The 20,448-nt window shown below is 42.6% G+C and overlaps 1 protein-coding gene across 1 annotated transcript; it reads right to left on the bottom strand.

The window, feature by feature from the left end:
• Positions 1 to 1,366: 1,366 nt before the first annotated feature.
• On the bottom strand, positions 1,367 to 20,044 carry KCNK18 (potassium two pore domain channel subfamily K member 18; the record flags this gene model as incomplete). The annotated part of the gene is made up of 3 exons (XM_082054206.1): positions 1,367 to 2,178; positions 5,369 to 5,515; positions 19,873 to 20,044. 3 exons carry the CDS (start codon positions 20,042 to 20,044, stop codon positions 1,367 to 1,369), a joined length of 1,131 nt encoding a protein of 376 aa, XP_081910332.1.
• Positions 20,045 to 20,448: the final 404 nt, after the last annotated feature.

The following is a 20,448-nucleotide window of genomic DNA, read 5'->3' as shown; positions in this document are numbered from 1 at the left end:
CATTCATTGTATGTTTTGCATATAATCAGTGCTTAATCACAACTAATTATTAATAAGGACTGAATACACATTACCATGCACATGGAGAATAACAGAGGCAGGAAATAAATATTCTGAATATCTCAGCTTCAATTGGCAAATTTGCTATGGAGAATAATGTACATTGTGTCATAATCAAGCATGCTTTAATATCTACAGATGTCCTTCGTTCATACATTCAGTGGACATGCATATAATTGACAAGTTAAGAGGCAGTTAATTCAGGTTAGTGGTTTCTTTTATAAAGTGTGTATTTTTTGACAGAAAAAATAAACTATCATTGATAGCTAGATTAGGATTGTGAATAATATAACATCAGTCACATATTAATGTGCTCCACAAGTATATAACCAGAGGATCCTCACCACATCCCAGTGAAACAGTTAGGCTTTTCTTTCCATGAGTGAGTCAAGGAACTGCCAGAAGTCAAGCAGCCTGTGCAGAGTAAAACCTAGACTAGGAGTGAGCATTTCTGGGACCAGCGTCCCCAGAGCATCCTGCTTCTTCAGCAGCAAAGAGATGGAGCTTCGTTCCGTGGCTGTACTTCTCTTCAGGTTTGCCATGTGCCTTCTCCAGGTGGCCTTCTCACTTTTATAGCTAGACATCATGCGACATGTATCAACTTTGGGATGAGTAAATGATGAGTAAATATGTAAATGATGGTGGAAAAGGAGCGGTTTCAGTCCTATACAGAGGAAAAATTTTCTGCCTGTTTTCTGGACAGGTGACAGAGAAGAAGGTGAAAAATCAGTGTCCGTTCTCTAATTTTAAAATGCCTCTGGCTTGCACAAAAGTGTAACATTTGCAATACACGTAGCCATGCTGGAAGAGCAGCTGGGTTCATACTTCTTCTACCCAGCTCTCTCTGATGTCGAATCCCATTACAGTAGCATGCTGCCCCAGGTCAGTACCACAACCAAGCTGTCCCTGGCTGCTGGCCAGGTGGCAGGACGAGACAGTGATCTGGGCTTTGCTTGGACAAGTGCTGAAAAAAGATCCGATATCAGCTTGCTGTGGGAGAGAGGACAGAAAGGCTGCTGGAAGTCAGAGCTTTGCAGAAGATGCCTATGGAGCACTGGCAGGGGGAGTCCTCTGCTTGTTCATCATGCGCCATCTTTTATTATTTAGGAGATGGGACCCTGTTGGAAAGTACTCCCTGGAGATGCCTACACCAGATGTCTCCTGAGGTGTTCAACCATTTTACAGCAGATACAGGAATTCAGAATAAAATACACCTGCCAGATCAGGGCAGGGAGAGGAAATCACAGGAACAGTTTCATCTCATTGCAGTGGCCAATGCTTGCAAGAGAAGGAGAAATGACTGCTCTTATTTTGGATATACCTTCTTTGATGGCATCTTTTTCTCTCCACAAAATGAAATCAACTTTTTATACAAACCAATTAAGCGGTCTTGGCCCAGCTTAAAAGCAATGAAGACAATTTCCATGCCTATAATAATATAGAGGGAAAAAAACAAGAAAAACTTGGGATGTTCCAGTTGTGTATCTCCAAATCCAATAGTTGTCAAGGTGATAAAGCAGAAATAAAAGGCTTCCTGAAAATCCAACCTGGTTTCCCAGTTTGGAAGAATAGCAGCTGCACAGGAGATGTACACAAAGATAACTAGCACCATTAATATAATGGGAACATCTAACTTTTCCAACTCTTTCCCTATTTTGTCAAAATTCTCAATTACTCTGGACATTGTTTTTCCCCTGGCTAATTCTGGACATGAGCTCCACCTCTCAATGCTTCTATTTCTTGCTGGTTTTGTATGCTCATTGTCTCTGGCAATTAACATTTCAAAGATTTCAGCATTGCGATATTTGATTGGCTTCCTTTTAATACCTGGCTGGCTTTTCAGCACTTCCATAATAGTCAAGGGCTCATTGATGACTATTTTAGACTGTGCTCTGGATTTTAATTCATCCCCTTTGTTACATGTGGATCCAGAACAGAATTTAGAGGCTAGAATTTTTGACTGTAGTTTTCTGAATTCGTTATAAGACTTGGACAAGACGGTTGCAAGGATGTCTCCCATGTCTGTCAGGACCAAGAACATCAGAGGGATGCCAAATAAAGCGTACAACATACAGAGATATTTTCCAGTCCGTGTCACGGGATATGTATTACCATAACCTTGAACAAAAACAAAAAGAGGAAGAGAAGGGAAAGGAAGATAAAACATTGTGATTTATTAGGTATTCATGTCGTCTGAGCTTTTTATCGCTGTCAATTTTAAAAGACATTTTTTTGTCCAGAGCATACTGTTCTTTTTGTCTTCGCTTTGAAGCTATTGAAATTTCTGAGTCTCAAATGCTGGTTACTAATGCAAGCATCCTACCTTTTCAAGCACTTGGACATTTGGAGTTTGCCAGTTCTGTTGAGTTAACTCCTCCTACCATATCAGCACCTTCTCAGCCGTTTGACTTAACTGCCTGACAACAAGAGGCCATTTAGGGAGGAGAAACTGGAGGTTTGGGCCAGCCCAGGACCTATGTGCAGCCTCTGTCCTGCTGGAGACTGTTTCCAGGAGGATTTCCTGACCTGGGAATCTGGATTAAGAAGGAGCGAAAAGGCAAGACAGCGAGAGAGGTCTTGGGCCCATGGGTCCCTCTGCAGGGAGGTCAAGCTGAGGGCTGAGCTCAGAGAGACAACAGCTGCTGATGCTAATGGACTGTGTGTGTGAGGAGCTGGGGGATCATCTCCTGGCCAGCCCCCAGGATCTCGCAGTACCACTGCATGATTTCTGAGGGTGAAACTCCCTGAGCTCTGGAAAGATTCAGATCTGCATGATGGCCTTAATTTTGAAAGGGGTACAGCACTATGGCTCAGATCAGCACAATGAGACCCATACTTCAAACTTTATTTCTTTTCCAGAACTACTTGTGACAAGTGGGAAGCTAATAACAGAATTTTAAACGGTCCCCGGTTCATTAGATCTAGCTCTAATGGCATATGTTATATTGACATCATGTTTGTACTGTCTTTGTAGTTTTCAGTCTCTTAAATGTACTGAGAAAAATGAAGGGTCAGGTAAGGAAGTATATGTTTATCACATGACGAAATGCATGTTTATTCTAGAGTACTAAAGCTTACAAATATCATATTACAACAAATAGGGAAAGATTACCAGATGTGTAGCTTTCATGATACATAAAATGGTAGCAGAAGATACGCCCTTTTGCTAAATTCAATTTGGGTATTTGTATTTCCTTCCTCTAACATATTGAATGTGAAATTTAAATTGTAAGTTAGTGCTTTTCCATTACAGTGGGAGAAAACATCAGTGTTGTATTAATCGTATTAAATTTTAAAAACTATATTTCTTCTCATCCTCCAAAAAGACATGAAGCATTTCATCTCTCCAAAAAAAATTGTTCTGTTCTAGATGACCTTCCAGGCCAGGAACATAGCCTGTAAGATTATTAGCTCATATGCTGAGGTATGACTTCTTTCATTTTCTTTGGCCATTCATGGTCATTTTCACTAACAGCTGCCATAGCCTTTGGTCTGAATCCAGCACTGGTCCCTCCTTTGCTGTGAGGCACCAACAAACTATTCTCCGTCACTCTATTACCCACTGGCTAACTGGGAATGCTAATCCTTACTGTTGAAGCAACTGGGGAAGATTAATGGTTGTAGCTATCGTACAGAGTGATTTTCTTTTTTTCCCAATTTCCATGCATTAAAAATACCTAGTGCAGTTTCAAGGGCTAAAACTTATCTTGATTTTCAATTCAGCTATCCAGAAATCTAGCCTAGCTGAGAGCCATTAGGCAACCCCCGTGGGCAGTGACGAGATGGCAGTTCAGACCACCCATCTTCAGACTAGATGCCTTGTTTCTCCTAGATAATTACAGGTAGCTAAGTTAGCTCTAACCTTAAGTGATTAAAGAGTTCTAAATACTGGAAATAACAAACCCATCACAATGGAAATAGCCACTAATAGCAACAAATATTCCAGGCTTCTTACTGCTCCCAAAACTCAGCTCAGCCCCTGAGGAAGCTGTGCTAATGCTCAGCGCTATGAAGACCAAAAATAAAGGAAGTTTAGAAATAAATATGTTGGATCAGTGTGTACGGGGATATATACAAAGTCTCACGTCAATGGAGATAGGTAAGTATACCCAGGAAAGAAGTTTTCAATAACAGGGCATTTTATCAGTTTACTGAAGTCAAAGCTTTTTGATAAAACATCCTCTTTCAAACATTAACAGCTGTTGTGTTTGTGCGAGGAAATACTCACTGGGGTGAGGGTTCAGGTCTGCATCTCTAGTGTGTGTCTGTGATGACCTAGATGACGGTCCTCAAACTTAGGGGCTGCAGGAAGCCAAGTCTGAAGATGGTCACCTAAGACCTCAGACCCTGACGTTCAAGCCTCTGCTGTGTCTTAGTACAGAAGCGTCTCCTATGAGCTCCAAGTGAACACATTAACTCTCACACTATCCCTTGTATAGGATAAGCTCTTTTTCAAGGTTCAGTTTTTCTTTTGCATTAAGATGCATACCCATGCTGGGATCCTGAGTATATCCTAATGCAGTGGAGAAATGTCTTTGCAATATGATACAATGCTGTGGGACTAATTCTCATCCAGCTTTGATTCTGACAAATTCAGATAGTCAGTGTCTGTACTTGCCAGCATTTGAGAAAGATTAGTAGAGGAATAAAAGTAGCTTTGGAAATGTGCATGAGGAGTTGTATTTAGCAAAGTAGAGGGAGCCAAAACCAGAACAGATGTTTCTATTTGATCTAGGTCCTCCTTTGAAATACTAAGTCAGAACAAAAGATTTCAGAGGTGTGACTTAAACATCACTGTGTGCTGTTAACCCAGAGAAGTGTGAACAACAGCAGTATGGTTAATTATAGAGCCATAGGTTTACAAAGCTGTGTTAGAAATATGTAACAGAATCAATTAAAAAACAATATATACATACTGAATTACCTCTTCCAGCAAAGAAAACTTTACCCAACACAACACACAATAGAGGAAGGATAAGGTTTTACTGGAAAATGGAACTTTCTTTTTACTTTAATATAATAGTTTTGTACACATATATGAGTACATGTTATAGTATGCATATAACAATACAGCTAATTAGCATGTACCATCACTAGTTACTAAATTCTGACTTGCCTCTGTGACTCAGCTACATCTCCACAATCTGTGTTTGTAGAACCCCTCACAGACTAGTGGTCAATACTCAGGAGAAAAATTCAAGGGGATTTGGGGTTTTGTTTGTTTGTTTTAATTCCCTGGAAGAAATGCATTAGAGAAAGTAGCAATAGCAATTGATTCTGCAGGGGGTTACTTTACCTCTGAACTTACCCACTGTTGTGAATACTGTGCAGCAGAAAAAGAGAGAGCCAAAGAAAGTCCATATATCTTTTGGATTGACAAACCAGTCTCGTTCAGCTGTGCTGAGCAGTGCATGGATTTTTTCCTTAAATATCTCCTCGTTTTCTGTCATGTTATCTGTTACAGTAACAACAGGAGACACAGTAACTGTTTGCAGACCACCACTCAGGGGGTGGCCAGCCTGTTATTCCAGTGGAGGTTACTCCTGCTAAGGATTTGCTCGTCCTCTTTTAGAAGACAAAAAATTCACTTAACCCTCCCCTTTCTTCCCCCGCCCTGAAAAAATCAAGTGGATCCAGTGCCTTTGATGAATAAAGAAACAAAGAATACACAAGCTATGTTCCAACAAAGTAAAAATATGACACAAAAGTAAGCATAAAGAAGCAGCACAGTAAGATTGAATATTCAGCTCCCAGCGTGGATGTCCTGCTTCATTTTGGATTCTGCAGATTAGTCTTCTTTTGACCCAAAGACACTAGAAATGTGGGGTCATCAGTACAGGACCAATATAAATTATTTGATGGCACTGCCCAGTGCCCCACTGTGAATCCTCCCTGTGGCTGAGCTCTCCTTGAAAGGATATTATCTACAGAGGTGCTTGTCCCAAACAAATTATTGTGTCAGCAGAGCTTTCTGAAAGAAAGTCCAAGCCCATGTACAAGCCCTGACACAGAGCTGGGAAGATTTCTACCCCTTTTCATCCCCTCAGCGCCCTCCACCAGCACCACCAGGTCTGGGGTGCAGCACAGCACCTGCCTCCATCTGAGCATCCCAGTGCCAGAGGGTTGAGAGGGAGGCTCAGAGCTGGGAAGGAGGAACTGGAGGAGACTTTCTGAGGGAGAGGATTCATTCCTCAGCAATCAAAGGGAAATACCCTGGGAATCATCTCAGCTGCTTTTTGAGGACCCTGGGTAAATTTGGCAAAAAGAACATCGGCACCTCAGGAAAAGTCTGTTCAGGCAGGAACACAAGGACCAGGAAAACTTGCAGCCAGAAAATCACAGCTAAGGAAGACAAGCAAACAACAGAAGATATCAGATAGGCAGGGAAAAAAGCAAAGAAAACTAATTCAAAAAGCAAGAGAATGAGTAACTCCCTGTACAGTGAAGTAATTTTGAAATTCCAGTACGTACCTGATAAATTTCTGGAGATGTGCCATAGATTCTGCAGAAATGTTCTATATTCTTCACTTAAATTGACCTTCCGGTTACCTTCAATGTGGGAAAACATGAGAGCCCCAAGAAAAGCATAGATCACAAGAGACAGAATGAAGCAGACATGAGGAAAAACTGCCCAAAATATTTTCTTACATGCCCTTTTACCTCTCAGGGACTGTGATGTTGATGCCATCCTAAGATTATATATATATATATTTTTTTTTATTTGTGGAGAAGACACAGCTTTTAGAAACAAGAATGAGGATGTAAAAGCTTTTGCATCCTAGAAAAGCTTCTCCTGCGAAAACAAGGATTGTTCTGCCTCAGGCTTTCAGATCACATGTCTTTCTAAGTGAAGATTGCACTACGGTCCCAATGGAGAAGGAGCACAACTAATCAAGCCTTGAAACATTTTTCAGTTGACAATACGCCGCTCTATCCCTGAATTACTATTGATCAGCCGGTGCTGCAGCTCGCACAGATCACCAGCTGCTGTGTGTTTCCATTGGAGCCAACTCGAGTTTAAAGTTTCTTGTTCTGAACTACAGCTTCTCATTGATACATTAGAAACATCTCCAGCTCCCAGGAGGGAAAACACACCCTATAAGGGATGGATTCCTTTAAAGACATCTCCCAGAAATGAACAGGGAAATTTAAAATTATTCAAAAGATGAAGTTGGCACTAATTGTTGTAGCCTCTGGGCAGAGTATAGAACAATTAATTTCTCTTTCAGATGGCTTTAAAGAGTCTCTCACTCTCTCATGTAATCTTTGTAGGGGATCTCTTTTGAATTTTAAAGGCTTTTTCAAAAAAAAAAAAAAAAAGAGTCAATAAGGGTCAATAAGGTTTTGACCAGTTCTCACTTCATTAAAATCTTCCTAATAATTGAAAATCTCACTAACCATAGTAAGTAAGAACTGCAGGATCCACTTCAAGGTTAGCCATCTTTGCAAACTAGATACAACTTTAAAAATAAAACCTTTATTTTCATCTGTCACTCTGAAACACTCAGAGCAATGGGCAGTATCACTGCCCTTTACAACATTAGTAGCAGTAGTAAGGGGAGTTGGACTTTACAGAAAAAGGTGTTAAATATTTCATCTCTATGAGTCTTCCATTAAAAATTGAAACAGCTTTGTGCATCCAAGACCTACTGAGCTGTATGTGAGCAAAATGTCCATACTGCAATTAAATTCTACATGGTTACTATGATTTCTTCTGGGTCAAACTCTCAGCAAATTGGATCACAAGATATCATACGCTTACCAATACAGGAGCCTCCACTGTAGAAAAGAGGCTTTCAGGGCTAAGACAAAAATAAGCCCACGTGTTTGCTACTTTTCTGGTTATCTGCCTCATTGACTCAGTAGTGTTTTTTTGAGAACAGATGTATAAATCCTCTTATTGTAACCAATCTCTTTTTTTATTTCACGTTGACCTAAAACATGGGGTTGAAAACTGCTGATGTTCATAATTAATCAAAAGCAACAGAGCTTCCTGAGAGATTGTACTTAGAGGTAATGTACTCAAGTTTGATGTCCTTACCAGAGGAACCAGGGACACAGAGACATCAAAGGAGCAGCTGGAAGAGCCAAGTGGCTGTAGGCAGTGGGGTGCTCCATGCTGGAAGCACAATGCTGGCTTCTCTTGGAGAGCTTTGGGTACCAATGTTATATAAATTGGTAGAATTTACTTGGATTTGTAAAGGAGTCTTGACAAAGTTCCTCTCCAAAGGTTTTTAAGGGAATTAAACAGCCATGGCATAAGAGAGAAACTCTTCACAGGAAGAAATAAATGGTTAATAGAGAGGAACAGAGGGCAGGAGTAGAAGGTGGAGGGAGGTCGCTGGTGGAGTGATGTGTGGGTCTGTGCTGGAGCTCAGCTATTACACAAGTTCATAAATGACCTGGAAAGAGGGTAAACAGAGAGATGGCAATGTTTGCTGATGGCGTGAAGTTGTTGAGAGCTATAAGACTGAGAGCAGATTGGACTTGTAGGAGGACCTGGGGGTGTCTCGCAATAAAAAGGCAGATAAAAGCAAGGTGGATACATGTGAAAAGCGATAAACAATCCTAATTTCACATACGAAGTGATGGGTGGTCTGGAGAGAGAAGGTGAGGGATCATTGTGTGTGATCTTTTCTGGGACCAGAATGGGGCACCACCAAAAGAAGCAAGCAGAAACTTGCTTCAAAACAAAGAAAACAGGATGGTTACCCATGTAACTGGAAAATTCTCTGCCAAAAGATGTCGAGTATACATATGTTAAATAAAAGGATGGAGAAACGTTTAGAAGAACAATCGTTAAGACTGACTACAAACTACATGGGGTTCAGTAACCCCCTGGACTGAAAATAGTTGGCAGTTAGAAAAGTGGAAGACATGGCCGAAATGGGCCCTATATCTGAGACAGTATATTCACATTTATGTTCTTCTGAAAAAGGTTTTCACTTACCAGTACAGTAATTCTGACACAATTTATCCTGCGGATTTTTTCATCTACATCTCTGAAATAAACCTCTTTCCTCCAAAGTGCTTTAAAATCTTCTCAGCCTCCTCTTATACATGGTAGGACTGCAAAGTATTTAACAATTCCCAGGAGCTTCTCAGCCATTTGCAACATCAGGCTCTGAGCTTGTGACAATGAGAAAATTTAATAAAAATGTATCCAGAAATGACTTTTACATTATTTGCTTAATCTAAACCATTTCCCACTATTGCTGTATTACATATCTGAACTCAGTTGCTTAAAAGCAAATCCCACTAACCACAAGTTATTCCAAATTGAGTTACTGATACTTGTATTGAGAGAGATTTTTGCAATACACATTTCCTATTCATGTTAATGGATAGCAAACCTCCACTTTTCCTAACTTCCATTTCTTTGATTAGGGCAAATGTCAGTGCTGTGAAGGTGCTGCTTGAAAGGGAAGTTTGAGACCACAGCTGCAAGGTTTAGTTATTCCAGTGCAAATACCTATGTTAGAATTACTACTTTATCTGATGTTCCTGGATTACAAAGGTTGAACCAAGAAGGTTATCATTTGGGCAGTGAGATGTTTTTCAATAATCGATAAAACTCTTCCTGCATCAAGTCATCTACTATGTCATTAAAGACCTGCTGTGTTTACCTCTCTTCTGTGAAACACCATTGGATTCAGTGTACTGTACTAATATTTGATAGAGCAATGCCTTCTCCTTTTTTCAACAAAACCAAAGTGACTTGAAGGATGGCAAGTGCCCTAGAAAAGAAAAAAAAAAAAAGCAAAGGACTAAACTATTTGCTTTTATTTGCATCCAGCATTGATTCTGACTCTTTGATACAGGACTAATACCTCAGCCTGGCAGCACTTTATGACAATGAGAATTAAAAATGTTCAGTTCAAGATTGGATGTTAACAAGGATCACAGAGAATTTGATCTGTTGCTCTAGCACATGTACCCTGCAAATTATTTCCAGAATGCACTAACATACCTAAGCTCCCAAAGAAAATGGGTGTTTCTGTATGAAGGTAATATTGACCCTAAGAGAAACACAAACAAACAAACAAACAAAACGCCACCACCCTAAGCCAACAAAAAACAAGTAGCAGCAGTAGCTGGATTAAGAAAGCAATCTCAAGGCTGTGAAAACGTTAGATTTGATCCCCAGACATAGAGACCTCCCCTGGTGGGATTCCAGCCCACAGCAGGGCCCAGAGGCAGCGCTGAGCCCAGTCCCAACACAGACACAGGACATTTGTACAGAGCATTATATATCCTGTCAGATGAGTGACACGTGCTTTCCAGGCACCGTGCAATTATTTTTCTCCTCTCAACCCCAACCATATTCACCTGGAGTATGAGTTTCCCTGATACCTCCTGTTCTTCCTGCTGTCCCCTTACACCTCACACTGCTGGGATGGAGAGAAAAATGCAATAATTGTATGTGTAGGGCCTATTGGATACCCCAAGGGAAGGTTTAGCTGGCTTTGTATCCATCTTTAAAAGTCTCAACTCTTGCTTGAGTCAAGTGCTTGAGCTTGTAACCTCTGGGAATATTTGAGAGCACTCAGGACTAGCATCCTGACACTGCACATAATGCTAAGTGGATTCAAAGATGTCCAGGACTCTCACTCTGAATAGGAGCATTTCCTATTTCATTCTTTGTTCACACCAAAGCCAAGCAAGTGGTCCCATCATTTCATTTACAAGAGGCAAACACTCTTCATATGCCTCAGGAGCAGCCAAGGCTTGGGTATTAATCTCTGTTCCTCCTCTTTTTTAGCACCGATGAAGTCACACAGTCAGAAAACACCTTTGATGCCTGGTGACTTTTTTGCCTTGTGACTAAGCAGCAGGACAAGCCTCAAGCTAACCAGCCACTTCATCCCCTCTTCTACCACCCCCAAATCATTGCCGGGGTAGAAAGACTTCACCTGCCCCTCTTCTTTCACCCTTTCCCCAAACCTGAGCAACCAGCAATAGCCTAGAAGGAGCAGAGCTGCTCCCTTAGCCCCTCAGGAACACGTCTCAAATGGGGAAAATATTACCCCTTCCTTCTTAGGGAACTTGTAACCTCAACATCTTCTCTCCCCCACTACGAAGTTTCTTGAACTTCATGTGCAATTGCCCCCAGGAGCCAGGGACACAAGCATGCGTGGAGGGTTTGATTACTACAAAACTCCAGTTTCCAACACAGCAGAGCTCTGTGGAATAGCTCTTCTTCTTTCTGCTCATTCTGCTACCTGAACCATGTGCTAAGTGAGAACACATTTGGGACTAGGAGGGGAAGCTGCTTGTGGACAGACAACACTCCCCCAGCCCCTTTCTAAAGGGCCACGGAGAACTAAAATCAAACCCTGACAGATGCAGTGCAACAATTCTTAATGAGCTTTGCAAACAAAGCCCGGCCATCGTCACCTCACAGTAATGTGTATGTTGCTCATTTATTTGCGTGACTCCTCTGAATGCTGTGATAATGCTTCAGGGTGTTATAACAAACGGAAAGGTTAATATCGCAATGAGTCACCAGTGTAAGAGCCCATTGCAAATGAGACACGGTGCAGGAGTCCTGGGTTTCCCGATAAGCAAAGGGGATTACTGAGGTTCAGCTACATGTCTTATGCCAAAGCCTTTACTGAGTTAATGTAGTGAACGTAATGCTGGTATAGTGGAGACTATCTCAGCCCAGTAGTTTCATTTTAAGGCAAACAAGCTCCCTGTGGAGAGATCGGAAAACTGCTTCTTTGGAATTTAATTAACATTAGAGCATGTGAGATTATATGCTGCATAAAAGCTAAGCATCATGATTCATGTCAACAGAGCAATTTTACACTATTTGAACTGGCAAAAACACTTAGATTCAACATGACAAGTATACTTTGCTCTTTAAAAAAATGTGTTTATTCTTTATTGTTATTAATGTGGCACCATATGTATATAAGCATTTTAAAAGAGGGACATCTAAAACCTCAAACACAGGAACAAGCTTTTAGCTGTAAATATCCACCGGCATGTATCCGAGACTGTGTCTGTGAGTGGCATAGACCCTCTCAATTCTCAGCATGCGAAATGCTAATGAAAAAAAAAATCTCTTGAGCTCATTTCCAATGTCATATACAAGTTCAGTTAAACAGAACACAGGGAAGCAGTCATCCCTTACAGGCTGTAGTAGTGGCCAAATATTACTGATAACATTCAGGTCAAACCTGTATTTGAAACAGCTCCGAGGTTATTAAGGACTGTTAATCCCCGAAGTACAATGCTTACAGTATTTTCTATCCCCAGCCATCCATTGCACTTTGTAAATCACAGGCAGGAATCTGTAGGCTTCTGACAATCAGGCACCTCTTTCTGCTTCCCATCACTGGCAATCAGATTGGACATGGATTAATGTCAGTGGCTCAGACTTTCTTGAACTTCAGTCTAAATTTTCAATTGCTTATTTTCATCCCAGTTTTCCTAATGACACGCTAAGAACTTTCTCTTCCCCTTTTTTATGTGAAGTACTTTTACAATAGTTTTAACTCCATTATCCTACTGCTCATTAGTCATTGCGGATTCAAGGAGTGGAATCTGCTTTCACAGATGGGTGTGCCTTGGGACATCATCAAATTGACACTTGTCTTCAATTTTCTTTCAGTTCTACTGATTTTCTTTAGCTCTGAGCAGCCATACATGAACCTTTGAAACCCTGTCCCACCCATTTCGGCTAATACACCATTAATTAGCTTACCCTTTGTAATGCTGGCCCTTTAAATGTTTTTAGCAGTCACGGGACCAGCTCGTAAGTGCTTTTTAGTGATTCAGTAAACAACATTTTTCCACCTTAGTGGGGAACATTCTTTCAAACTCTAGACCCGTCAAGTGTAGTTTCACATGTTTAATTAGTTTAAGCCACAATTCCTTGGTGATGCAACCCTGCCTGGGTCGATAAGACTGCATTATCAAAATATCTTTTGAAAAATGTTTTGGCTTAGAAAGGAACGCATGCAAAATTGCCCAACTTTTCTGAGGAATTTTTTATAAAAATTGAACATAGAAAGAAGTATTTTCTTTCACTATTCTCAATAAAAAAGAAAAATCTTGTGGCACTTCTGAGTAAGTCATCTAGGAAAAAGGCCCCATGTGTAATGAACCCAGCAGATTCATGACCACTGCATTATACCCAGACACTGGGGGCTCTTCCCAAGACTGCCTGGCACCCTGGCTGCCCATCACCAGTGACAGTTGCTACTGCTGCCTGACACTCCAGCTACATGCAAAAAGCCATCTAAATGACATCGACTTTCTCCACAGTCACTTAGGAATTTGAGATACATGGTGGAGTAGCTCAATTGCAGGATGAATATAAATTCAGGGAGGGTTATTGCTTGAATCCTGCCAGGCAGCCAAAGCCAGCTGGTTGTATCATATTCTACGAGATGGGGCTTTAGGGTAGAGCTACTGCAAACTTGGACTGGGAAGAACTGTAGCTGTAGCCATTCTCATGCTGCCTTCTTATGCAGTTTTCAAGAGGTTATTTCCCAGCCACTTATCTCTACTCAATGGTACAATGGCATTGGCTCTCTTTACCTGTTGGGTATCACATCACACCTGCCAGGATTTCTTGGTCTGTGTGCCAGGACTTTCTTCCAGATTATAGAAGATCCCTCCCTGTGGAGGCATACACACATACATGGAATTTTGGTTGTATGCAGAACTGGGTATGTTCTCCCTGGATCACACTATACTTAAGGAGAGGTCAAAGGGATCCTTCCTCCCACAGAGCCTCTTCCTTTCCTGAAAGCTGCTGGTGTCCAGAAGGCTCTGAGTGAATAAATATCTGGTCATACCAGGTTGTGCGGAGAGGTGGTAGATGCCCCATTCCTGAAGACATTCAAGGCCAGGCTGGATGGGGCTCTGAACAACCTGATACGGGTGAAGATGGCAGGGGTGTTGGACTACATGAGCTTTAAAGGTCCCTTCCAACCTAAACTATTCTATGATTCCATAACGCTGAATAATGTGCTCAAAGTCCATCCCTAGCAGATGGCTGAAATGCTTGCCCCAAAACTCTATCCCATTACACCTGCAGATCAGCTTCTCTGGCTGATGAAACACATCTTAAATAGCTGAGAGGCACAAGTGCACAGCAAGGGCACAAAGCCCATAATCTCTTTTTGACATGTCATGGGTCCCGGTTGCATGCAGAGCTTAGAAATGCAGCATAACTGCTTCAGTAAACTCTGCCAGACTTGGGTCCCCTTGATAAAATATTGCTGCTAAAGCTGTATTGGCAAGATTTGCTCAAACCAAACCTCATACTCTCTGCCAGCAAAACCGCTGCTGAAGAGCTCAACAAGCCAATTACCCTTGGACAGGGTAGTGTGTAATTATGCTTTCAGTAAATCTTGCTGGCATTTACCACACCACCGCTAAAGGCCACTTCTGAAATAACTGTCCTGCAAAAGCTACAGATCCACAGACTTGGATTAGATGTCCCTCAGCAGGGCACCCACAGGAACTGTGGCCCCTGATCCCGCTGCTCCTCATGTGGAGTTGCAGGGACCCACAGCTGCTTCTCTCCCAAAGCCCAGCTCCTTGCTCAATGTCACACACAGAAAAAGGTGGAGAGGCATGATCCTTGCTTTTTACTAGAGTGTTTAGTTAAAAGTGCTCACATTTACAGTATTTTTGGCCATCTAAGCAAACATTTCTTAAGAAAAAGGCCATTCACTCTGCCTCGGAGCTAGCATCTCTGCTTGTGCTCTTGAGAGAGAGAACCCTCTGTACCGATCTTCTTGGACCATATTTGGCAATATTCTGCCTCATCCATCATTTTTTCTATAAACAGCTGCAGTAAATGCTGTATTTTATGGTCAGATACATTTCTTATTCAGATTTTCTAGCTAATCTTCGTGTGCTTTACCTGTTGAAGAGTCTAGCTCCTCAGGTTAGCAGTTATCCATGGTGCATGTACCAGTTGAACTATGGGCTAGTCTTTAAGAACACTATGTAAATAAATAAATTTAATTACATTTGCAGTTTTTGTTACAACTCATTAAATTGAGACAGATGTAACATCTTACCAGGAACCTGGAGAGAACCCAGTGGAGTTCTGTTAAGATGTTCAGGCATCTGCAGCATATGACAAATAAAGATTCCCTGAAGAAACCAGGAGGGTTAGTGCAGAAAAAAACAAGTTTTATGGGTGAACTAATTGCTGCCTTTAACTATTTGAAGAGGATTACAAAGAAGATTGAGTCAAACTTTTCTCACAGGTGCACAGAAAAAGGATAAGAAGAAATGACAAGGAAAATAACAATGAGACAGAAGCAGGGGGGTGGGGGGGAATCACAAGGTCAGTGGTTACAGACCAGAAGAGGGGCCCAGAGAAGCTGTAAAATCTTGGTCTTTGGAGACTTATAATATTCAGCTGGATAGGGCCAGGAGAAGCCTGATCTAGCTCTGCAGTTAGGACTAGAGACCTCCAGAGAGCAATTCCAACCTAAATTCTTCTGTCATTCTATGTGTTCTAGCAGCATGGTATGTTTTGTTTCTTGTTCAGGTATAACTATAAGAAAACAGCCACCTCGAAGAAATTAATCAACTATTAGATTAAATCTTCCACAGCACAGTTGCTGCAAAGCCTGCAGGGGTATAGTAGTTGTTCTTTAAAACTCAGCAAGAAGCTAGGTTGACAAGGTCAGGGGGACTCTACAGGACCCCTGAAACCTGGGGCCAAACAAGAGGGATCTGTATTTTTTTCTGAGCACTCCTCCTGCAGCTGCAAGCATTTGTGGTGGGACGCTTGGAGCTGGGATGCCTGCATGGGAATGGGAAACATAAGGAGGGAACATCACAACCCACATTCAGAGCCCAAAAGCATGGAAGGGTGCTCAGCACCCCCATCCTGAGCTCTGCATGGCCTGAGCCCTCACCTCACAGCTGGGGCAGATGTGGCTCCATGCACCAGGACCACCACTGGGTAGCATCAAGCAGCACTGAACACTGGGCAGCATTGGTGGCCATGTCCCCAGGACCTCCAGACACTTCATTGTCCTTTTTTTTTTTTTTTTGCATGTTTGTTTCATGTAAAAAGTGATTTAATCCAAACCACAATTTTCCCTTATTTTACCCATAAATTTGTACTTCCATGACCCACCCAGATGTAGCTGGTATCTCTTAAAAACCCCTGACTAATGCTTCCTTTGCTAACAAACCTTGAAGGCAGAGAAGAATCTCTGGACACAGAGGCTTGCAGTATTCTGAGTGCCAGTGACAGACCAGTGTGCCCTATCCAGAGGACAGGGGACAACAGGATCCCTCTTTCATCCAGAAGGGATGAGTAATTTCCAATGTGTTACCTCCTGATATGGTTCTCTGAATATTGCTCTCAGGTGAGTAACTGATTTCTTTGCATTTACCAATTCCTCTACCAGTTGGTAGGAACTAGAGAGCTGCCAGGGTTTGCTATCAGTCAGTGTTTTTAAAAATATTTCCAAACTGAATGAGGGATTTGCTATAACCTGCACAGTGTTGCAGGCTGGATGAGGCAGCTTAAAACCAGGAGCTTTGTGCATAACTGAGGTTTGTTCCCAAATGCACAGGACAGAGAGGTCCTCCTCCTTCCTGAAATTTTGTTCCAGCAGTGTAGAGAACCTCATTCTTTCCTTGTGGTCAGATGTTTACGTAAGTACAAGTAAATTACCTTGGGAAGTGCCCTTTGTAGTTTTGGCCCTTTTTCACCCTTCTGAAATGATCACAATATTTGTTCATTAATTTGAGACTGAGGTTGTTTGCAGTCCAACCCTAATAGCAGAAATATGCCATTTATACCAATTAAGCATTCAACTTAATGCTTTTATATAGCTGATGTGTAGCAGAATTTCGTCAGACTCTGCTCTCATTTAAACTCATGTAATCCATTTTAATGGATATGAAAGCAGAATTGGCTTTCTTTTTTTTTCTTTAATAAGTCTTTGCAGACATTCTAGCTGTAGACTCCTCACTCAAACCATACCCTTGTCTCCCTCTTGGCTCCTCTCTTACTTTCCCTGTCCCAGAACTTGCTGCTCTCTGCTGTCTTGTAGGAGAAATGTGCAATACATTCAACATACAATATCACAGAGGGAAATCCCAGCACAGAGCAGAATTTTACTCTATTTCAACTACGTGTTTAAGTCAACTAAGTTGAGTACTCAAAAGTAAAACAGCTGCATCAAGGCTGCAATCTGGATACATCCCCTTATGAATTTGCATGGAGTTAAAGTATTTAATTTACATGTAGTCATCCTATATCTTTGTCAGGATCACAGCCTCAATCAGTACAAAAATAAGTATAGTTCACTTATTGAACGTCTCTGCAACATTTATTTTACCTTTAGGTCTATTTATCAAAAGCAGATATATGATGTAATGCAGCACATATATGATATGGAGAAATTCAGTCCAAACCTTTAAGCTGTAAGCACACTACTAAAAAAAAAAAAAACCACAGTCTGCTTCTCCCTGGGGATAGCCCTGGCCACCTTCTTTTCCTTGGACCATGCAACTCCTCCTGTCACTATAAGACACTCCTGAAGGAAGGTCCAGGGGGACCACACTGAGGTTGTGGTCACCACCAAGTGGTTCTCAGAAAATAAGTCGGTCAGGAGCAGGACATCTGAATTATTCACACAAAAGCAAACCATTCCCAGCCAAACTCCTTCACAGAGCAACTCCAGGGCATGCATAGATTTAGCTGAGCATGTGTGCTACAACACATACCCAGGATATTCATATAAGCAAGTCCTGACCTTGCTGAGAATGAAAACATCATCTGTATGGTCTGCTGTGCTGAAGAAAGTTTCTGTGCAGCAAAACCTGATTGAACTTCCTTATCACAAGCAACAGAAAACTGATTCTTCTGAACAGCAAGCATTAGGGGGTCTTGCTAGGAGTTATAAGGTCAGGACATGTAAGCAGCAGAGCCACTGAGACTGTGGTGCACAACTGTCTGCTTTGAGGGGAAGCCTGTGGCTTCCTAATGAAGAAAACCAGTTTAAGATGCTCTCATCTCTACATATGTACTCTCATTTTGCTCAGATTACAGCAGATTTCTGCAAACAGTTGCACTGAATCCCAGAAGGGGGTGAACTGCGCCATAACCAGAGCATTGGATTGTAAAGAGATGCACCTTGGCAACAAATGCCTCTGTTTGCAGAACCCCATTGCAGAGTGGTTCCTAAAAAGCATGTCTTTCTAGTGCCATCGGCCCTGCTCAAAGTGGCATGAGGACAGTTACACTGGGGCAGGAGCAAGATCCACAGAGCCCAGCATCTCCCCCCCTCCTCTGTTTCCATCAGCAGTTGCTTAGGAAAGGGTACAAGAACAGGGCAAACATGGAGTGATATTTTCCCAGAATAGTCTTTTAGCCTCAAGCAATCTGCAGTTCATGGACTTCCTGAGCCAAAGATGGTACCTCTGTGACAAAGAAATAATTTCAAGCGTTTCCAAGCCCTTGAAAGAAACAGTTCATCGAGAGGAGGCTTCTGCTGGGAAAACCTGCCTCCGGGCCGGGGTTGGCTAGCCTGCATTTTTATCCACCTTCGAAATAGGCTTTCAGAAGAGATTTTTAGAGTTTGCAAAGGAAACAGAGCGTAAGCCACGGCAGCAGCCCCTGGGAAAAGGAATGAGGTATCTGCTCCGGCCCCGGGCAGGGCGGAGGCTGCTGCCGCCGCGCACGGAGCCGCGGGGAAAGCCGGTCGGTCCTAAATACCGGCGAGAAAAGCCGGTCCTGAATACCGGCAATTTGCCGCAAGAGGGGGCTCAAAGCCCGCGGGCCGGAGCCCGGTCGCATGCGGGGAACAGCCGCCCCCCGGCGCAGAGCAGCCTGGAGCCCCCCCCTTGGCCGCAGCCCAGGAGGATGCTGAGCATCTCCCCTCCTCCCGAGAGTTTGGAGAGCCCCAAATGATCATCTCCTCTAAACAGCGAGCTTAGGGACAGTTAGGAAGCCAGGCTGGGGTGCGGCAAGCCGATGTTTCTTCAGGGAAGTTTTGGCAGTTGACACCCGATTCACTCAGCCTCTGTAGCATGTCTTTGCATTCAAATATACGTTCATGGATTGTGACTGTCTGTAAACGTCCTTCTTTGGAAAACAAGTCAGTAAATGCAGCAGGGCCACTACAGTGGCCTCCTACAAATTTGCTGGTGAACTCCTGGTAACAAATACAAACAAACATACACACAATCATGTGTTACCTCCACTTACATGCTACCTCATGGATTAATATTTAAAGGCCTGACAATGCTGGGTCAGTTGACCAGATACATGTTCTGAGGGACTCAATCTTCAGCTGCTGTGAATGGTAGCAAGAGGACAATGCAGACACCAGCCCACAGGTATATTGTGGTCATGAAGCACTGTGCCATAGGTATGCTTACCATTGCTTTCCTGGGTGCTTTGGCTCCTTTCTGAGAGCTCTTGTTTGTAGCACAACACTGAAAGTGCAGCTCTTGCTTTTGCAGGCAAGGGAGAGAGAGCAAGAAATTAAATCTCCAGAGAAACTACATTTTGCAAGTGTAACTATGGCATATACTGGCTCTTCCCATAGCCAGCCTGCCCCCATCTAGCTAGTTTGAGGAGTGTCATTTTAACCATAAAAAGCAAGAACCTGAGATAACATTATTCCTTCCCCTGAATCCCACCTGTATTTCATTCACTCTTGTCTGATTTCTAGGCTGGTAGGAGATGAAAGCAGGACAGAGACATCATGATGGCCTAGACAAGCTCTACCTCCCCTCACCCAACTTAGGAGCATGTGCTTTCCCAACCTTCCCACCAGTTCTCCCCTCTGTCACACAGGATATTACCTTGAGCTCCCTCCCTGTCACTCAGAGCTGGGCAGGACCTATATTGGGTGCCGGTGCTGGAGAGCTTCTCCACTTCTTCTTCTGTTTTGGTGAGGAAAGGAGCAGGCAGCTGCTGTAACAAACTGCTGTGGCGTGTCTCACCCAGGTACCCCGACAGCAAAACATTGGGCATCTTTGAGGATGAGAATTTCAGCTCTGCACATGCAAAGATGAAGACCTCTAAGGGATCTCCACTGCAAGGTGCCTGAGTGAGACCACAGCTGTCTCCTAAAAGACACGTGAGAACTGGTGCAATCCAGGCTGCCTACAGGACGCAGGAGCTAAACAGACTCAGCTGTTCCCCACAAACTCTCACACCCTCAATTAAAATACCAGCTCCCAGGCCTGTTGCAAAATTATAGGATGTAATGGGTACTTGATGAAATAAGCATCACAACTGAATTTCTTCAGAAACACCCACATTTGGCTTTCTTCACTTCAGTTGATTTTTACACACCTTTTAGCCAGCTCATCAGGCTGAGGGCACATACCAGCACCCAGGGACAGTGCAGGCATTTCTGACACACTTGAAGGGCT

Source organism: Streptopelia decaocto (assembly GCF_964273445.1).
Source record: "Streptopelia decaocto genome assembly, chromosome: 5".
Lineage (NCBI taxonomy): Eukaryota > Metazoa > Chordata > Aves > Columbiformes > Columbidae > Streptopelia > Streptopelia decaocto.
Note: the sequence above shows the minus strand (reverse complement) of the source record. Positions and strands in the feature narration are given on the sequence as shown.